We start from the raw sequence: 6,353 nt of genomic DNA on the forward strand, positions 1-6,353 counted from the left end.
CTAGTTGCGAAAATTTTTGTCGCTTACCAATTGAGTAGGGACAAAAATTTCTTTCAAAGTGAGGTCAATAAATTTTTTTCAACTTAATCTATAAAATTGCTATGTGCTTCTTTCCGTATGAGAAACAACTATTATTTTTTTAATTAATATGTTCGAAATACATGTTTTTTAGTAGAAATCTTAAAATACTATGTACTTCTCACAAGCTCAAAAGATACGTAATAATTTTATATTCTTATGAACGTCCGAAGGATCCAAATATAAAAGAATAAGATTTTTTTTCTAAATTTAGTCGAATTTGATCAATCTAGTCTATTAAATTCACATGTTCTCAACATATATGTGATTCTAGTAACCATGCATTTTTTTATTTGAAAATTATATGGTCCATTAAAAATACATTAATTTTTTTGCAAAAGGGCATGACATAATCTTAAGGATCATGGGGTTTTCTTTTTCAATAACATTTTTTTAATTAACTATAAAAAAATAATATCAACCTGTCCCCGCAAATTAAAGTTAATTAACATTCAATAACTTTTTCTGCGGGAGCCTACCATCGTAATGAATGCCCTCTACTAACGAAGAATTTAAAACCAACCCCTCGAGCGGATAAAAGGGCTGCGATTCAATCAATGCAAAATTGCTTCTCTCTGCGGCAGAGGGGACTGACCTCGGACTCTGGGGACCCCCCCACCCTCCCGTAGGCCCCTCCTTCATCGACGGAGACCTCACAAGCCGAGAGAATTTAATGTAAAGTCACGTAGGTCATGTCAGCAGCAACTTTCAGTGTTCAGTTGTGGCAGTTTTGTCATTCTAAAGTAGTTTCAAGGCTAGTTTCGTCCATGCCGATGGGGGTGCGACGTAGTGGCCATAAATAAAAATGCAAAACCATAATTGGCTCCTTCCAAGCCAACGAAACCAGAGGAAAAGGTCTCAACCAAAACCAACTTCTCTTTTGGAATCAATTTTCTCCGATTCATTTTAACGAGAAAATATTCGGTTAGTAAAAAAAAAAATTTTTTTTCTTAAAACGTGAATAAACAAAAATATTTCTACACGATAATTAATTAATTAGATATTATCCGTTCATTTGATCTGTTCCCTTTTGTTTTGTTGGGGTGCACTTATTTAAAGGAGACCAGCCTTTTGTTTTTTAACATAAAGATGGGAAAAAAGATCAGAATTCAGACGTCTTTAGGTGTTTGAGTTTTTGCAGGTTTCATATTGCATGCCATTTGAAGGTTGTTGAGTTGAGATTTGTGAAAGATGAGGCCAAAGATTTATCTTTTCGGTGACTCAATCACTGAGATGTCGTATGGTGATGGGGGCTGGGGTGCTTCTCTTGCCGACCATTTCTCTCGCACGGTATTTCCTAAGAAAAGTGAATCTTTGGTTGTTTTTGTTTTCTTTTTCTTTTTTTCTTTTGTTGTGATTTGAAAACATGTTGATGTTGTTCAGGTTGATGTGGTGCTGAGAGGGTACAGCGGGTACAACACGAGGTGGGCCCTGAGGGTGATGGACAAGGTTTTTCCGGCGGTGGACGGCGGTGACTGTGATCCATTAGCGGTGACGGTGTTCTTCGGCGCAAACGACGCTTCCCTTCCTGACAGATGCTCCGCCTTCCAGCACGTGCCGCTCAATGAATACAAGCAGAATATCCATTCCATTGTCTCCTCTCTCAAGGTAATCTCTCGGAACAGCAACCTCTCTCCAGTTCATTTTATCCGTTATATTTTTTTTTTTATGAAACAAAAATACCTCATCAATATAACTTTACTGAATATTCCTCTCTCTAATGCACGGACTATTGGGAAAAGTTGCATTAAGTGTTGGAAACAGGCAAGCCACTATTCTCGTTTGACACGATTGTGAGGGAGTTAGGTAGATGATAGCAGAGATTGATGAGGTGAAGAGAAATTTTTATGTTTGGGAGGTCAAAGAAAATGGAATGTTGCCAAAAAAAGTGGGTGAAGTGAAGGCCCAGATGTCGCTGTTGTTGTTTGCCACTGGGCTGCAATGGCCTTGTGCGATTAGATTATATATGTACGTGCTTGGCTTCACTCTTGTCGTCTTCGACGGCAGCCTCTCGATTCAAAAGGCGCCACAGAGGAGGCCAGGCTTTTGCTTGATGGTCCATGCTCTGTAGGGTATGCATTGCACGTCACTATGATATTAGTGCTTGTAAATGACACAGGTTGTTGACTGTAGAATTTGAGAAAAATAAGAATAAAAAACAGTGAAAAAAATACAACTTTTGGAAGGTGGGGAAAAAAGTTCTTATAATTATGAACTAGCTAGGATTAGCTTTTCCCGATTTATTAGAATCTTTGTACGATTTTTGAGTCAAAACTCCCTGTTGAGAAACTTTAGATTCGGTAATCTGATTCTGTGATAGAATTTTGTGGAAAAAATACAATATATGTGGGCTATTAATTTGTTAATGATATGTTTCCTTATAGAATGTTTGAGGTGGATTGTAAGTTGTCTGAAATTCGAGTGAATCCTACTGGTTAGCTATTTAGTAGATTTTTGTATAATTGCTATACAATTGGATGATATGACAATAAAAACAAGCCATTGGCCGGATCAGTACTTGTAAAAAAAAAAAAAAATAAATTGCTGATTTTTACTGCCATAACATCCAATTACTCAAGGTCTTAGGTTCGAAACCCACTTAGTGCAAACTGCTTATTGGGGCCATTAGATTGGGGGTTTGCTCCTTGAATTAACTAAGGTGCCGCAAGGGCTGTGCACCCCGGGATTAGTCGGAGTGAAGCTCCGGATACCCGGTGCCAAATCAAAAAAAAAAAAAAAAAAAATCTAGTTGTAAGCGTACCAGGGGTTGTCCCGCATAGGGAATAGTTTCAGAGATTTTAAGGTTGAAAGAGACTTGCGTGTCTGAGTAGCGTTGCAATATTTTGGAATTGAAAGAAATCTACTAGTGTGAGTGTCAATAGGTCTATTGGAATTTTGAGTTTGAGTGGAATTGTGAGTTTGTGAGTATTGTTTGCGAGAGTCGGTCTTGCTTGGAATCTATTTGATTGAAAATGGAATTTATGGATCTCAGCATGGAGTTAGTGGAACCAAGGTAACTCTTCCAGTACATTTTTGTTGATGTTTCTATGTTTTGCAAAACCCAGTTTACTCTTGTTGTCTTTTGTGGATGTTTCTATAGTTCCAATGTGAGGATGATAATCCCACATTGGTGAGAAGAGAGTAACAAATTGTATTGGTACTAAGGATTTTTTGGTTTCAAGTTGATATAGTGGAAGGGATAGAGTCAAACTTCAATAAGTTAATTGAAGAAAAATCTGGAATCCACTAGAGAAACAACTGGAATCTACAAGCAAAGGAGAGAAAATTCTTGTAGAGAATTTTTATTGAATAATTGATAACTGAATAACAAAAGTCTAAAACACAGCCTTAATTTTATAGGCTAAATTGAAATACCATAGCCCTTAATAACAAAATATGGAAGAAAAAAAAAAAAAAAAAACCCTTAAAATTAAACTTAATAAAATTCATTGAAAGAAATACTTGTCTTAATCTATCCGTTACATCCATTTGAAGGGTAATTAATTAAGGCCATTCAAATGTGGACTCTTGTCTTACATCAGTCCCCTACACTTTAAGAAAACTTATCCGATATAACCATGAAACATTGTAAGATTGCTTGTACTGCTCTAACTTGATCCTGAGATCGAGCCATATAATCGTTTTCCAAATAGTTATCAACCTCTGTATTTCTAGAAATTTGTTGAATCAAATATGGCTCCATGAATTTTTCCCAAATAAAATTAGATATCATCTTTTTACCACATGGAGAGATATTGCATTATTCTCCTATTGATAAAATTGTTCTTTGTGGAATTTCATCAAACACTGCTAAGTATCGCAAATTTGAACAGTGTCCAGGCCATATGATAAGGAATTCATCTTGAGATCATTCTTGTGGTGAAGCATGTCTTCAGTAGCGTTTACCATGCATTCATCCTTATCTTCATCCGACTCCTTTCCGTTCTCCTTTTGCTCCACGAAAGCATCATTCACTTTAATAGTCCATTTTTCTTTGTTGAGAAAAATAAATTGTGGACTTATATTATTTTCTCCCACACTAACCTTTATTGTTTATTAGAGAAATACAATTCTAGAGAACTATAAATATAACAAGCCTAATCAAACTGAATTATAAATGTTTGCATGTACGGGCAGTACTGTGGTAGCTTTTGTGATTTAGACTAAGAGTGCATGGGAGTTCATGAGGAAGATTGGAGCAAATGTAAGTATTGAGGGTATTCAGGGAATGGTGCCAGCCAGGGACATCCGAAAAAGGTCACTAGCTCGTTCGGACTAGTTGTTAAACAAAAGGTCACAGAATCCTCCGTTTGATACCTGTCCGAATGGGATTGCAAATGGAGCATTCCAGGGAAGTCACAGAAGCCTCCGTTCGTTGGCCTGTCTGAATGGGATTGCAAACGGAGCATCCCAGGAGAATCACAGTAGCACCCATTCGCTAGACTGTTTGAACGTGCGAGCGAACAAGACATTCTAGAGGCGTTCGTTCGCTAGTCCGTTCGAACGGCCTGAAAACGAAGAATAAAAGTCACGTTTTCTTTAGTTTTGTTTTATTTCTGTTCCGGACGAGGAAATATCCCGTTCGAACGCTTTTATAGTCTACTTTCACATGTCCACATATGCTTTCATAATCCACCTATGTAATGGGAGATTTAACAGATGTCCATGCAACACCTGCACAATCTAAAGTATCACAATTATATGTACATCAACTTAGCAACCGAAGGTAAAAATAGATAGACCATCAAAAGTAGTAGGAGCCTCTCCCTGCACATTGTATTCGTTACACATATGCTTAATTTAATTTGTAAAAGCTTCACCAGTGCTTGGGTGCAATAATGACATGATGTAGGTTGAACTTTCTAGTCATATGTTTCTGAAATCCAACTCTGTTTAGTTAGAAGTACATTGAAGCTTTTATAGTTCAACATCAATAAACCAAAGTTATCTGCTACAGGTATCTCACCAAATAACTCTTCTTACTTTGTAGTTTTTGGCATCTCTAAATATTTGCTTTCCAGTTTAGCCTTTGTATTTATGTTGCACTTCTTTTAAATTCTTTTGGGTTCAGAAGCGATGGCCAAAGACTCGAATTCTTCTCATAACTCCTCCCCCAATTGATGAAGAAGGGCGCCTCCGGTATGATTCTAGCATACACGATCTTTAGTTTCTACATAACATCCATGCCATGTATAAGTTTTCGTTGCAGCCTAGGATGTCCTTTAGACCTTGATTTTCATACTGAAAAACTGTTTGATGCAGACATCCTTATGTTGAGAATCCAATGGGTCTGCCTGAGAGGACAAATGACGCCGCCGGTGCTTATGCCAAGGCATGTGTCTCTGCTGCTGAAGAATGTGGGGTCCCAGTGGTAGACCTCTGGACCAAAATGCAGCAGCTCCCTGATTGGAAAAATGTTTATCTCAGGTACTGCATGATAACTCTTTTCATGCAGTGATTGATAGCATGTTTGAACTTGCCTCACAAAATTGTTTCCAAATTCATGTGATTATCTAAAATTATACCATGAAATTTATCCTATTCAAGATCAACTTGTATTAATGAGCATGTCAATACCGATCGCAACATTGGCCATTCTTTTTCGCGGGATGATTTTTTCAAACACGTATGATGAAATTGTACATATTGGAGGGTCTTTATTCTATTGCCTTTATCTTATTATGACTATACAAGCAATAGTTGTAAGTGTATAAGGGTATGATGATTTTTTTTTTTGGATATTGAAAAAACAGAGATGGTTTGCACCTCACTCCGAGTGGAAACAGGATTGTGTTTGATGAAGTGGTGACGAAGCTGAAGACTGAAGGGCTGAGTCTAGAAAATTTGGCAGTTGATCTTCCCCTGATAACTGAGATTGACCCTAATGACCCCCTTAAGGCGTTCCAGAAGTAACATAATTGTTTATATATAAGTAGGGTATCAGATGTTTTGTGGGTTATGACAGAAAAAAAAGGTATATCCTTAAGAACAATTGTTCATTTTCTTTTGTAACGACGTGTTTCAGCTTGCAAGGGTAAACGTCAAACAATATGATGCTTGTGTTTTTTACCTTGTCATGAGTAAAGATGCTTATTGTGTTTTTTGTTTCTTAGATTTATATGTAGTGGAGGCAAGAGGAAGAGAGGAAGAACATGTCTTCTTCCTTGATTTCTTTGAAATCTGTGAGGAGAAAAGTGAACAATATGATAAACTATCGATTTTTGTTGAAGAATTCGTAAAGGTCGAGGCTTTGTAATTAAGCTTATTACATATTT

The 6,353-nt window shown here is 37.0% G+C and overlaps 1 protein-coding gene across 3 annotated transcripts; it reads left to right on the forward strand.

Annotated features, from left to right (window-relative positions):
- The first annotated feature begins 916 nt into the window (after window positions 1–916).
- Window positions 917–6,143, forward strand: LOC132171907 (GDSL esterase/lipase At5g45920). 3 transcript variants are annotated; one of them, XM_059583321.1, is made up of 6 exons: window positions 917–933; window positions 1,220–1,368; window positions 1,462–1,686; window positions 5,150–5,217; window positions 5,341–5,505; window positions 5,832–6,143. In XM_059583321.1, exons 2-6 carry the CDS (start codon window positions 1,270–1,272, stop codon window positions 5,989–5,991), a joined length of 717 nt encoding a protein of 238 aa, XP_059439304.1. In that variant the 5' UTR covers window positions 917–933; window positions 1,220–1,269; the 3' UTR covers window positions 5,992–6,143. The 3 variants fall into 3 exon arrangements, with proteins under 3 accessions (XP_059439304.1, XP_059439302.1, XP_059439303.1); XM_059583319.1 differs by having other exon boundaries at window positions 929–1,002; XM_059583320.1 differs by lacking the exon at window positions 917–933 and adding an exon at window positions 990–1,002 and having other exon boundaries at window positions 1,202–1,368.
- The last annotated feature ends 210 nt before the right edge of the window (window positions 6,144–6,353 follow it).

The sequence above is a fragment of the Corylus avellana genome, chromosome ca2 (assembly GCF_901000735.1).
Source record: "Corylus avellana chromosome ca2, CavTom2PMs-1.0".
Taxonomy (NCBI): domain Eukaryota; kingdom Viridiplantae; phylum Streptophyta; class Magnoliopsida; order Fagales; family Betulaceae; genus Corylus; species Corylus avellana.

Bases quoted from the DNA above. Each gene is read 5' to 3' on its own strand.
- LOC132171907 (XM_059583321.1), top strand. From the start codon at position 1,270: ATGAGGCCAAAGATTTATCTTTTCGGTGACTCAATCACTGAGATGTCG. The intron at 1,687-5,149 runs GTAATCTCTCGG...TTTTGGGTTCAG, and splicing joins CCATTGTCTCCTCTCTCAAG to AAGCGATGGCCAAAGACTCG. The intron at 5,218-5,340 runs GTATGATTCTAG...TGTTTGATGCAG, and splicing joins GATGAAGAAGGGCGCCTCCG to ACATCCTTATGTTGAGAATC.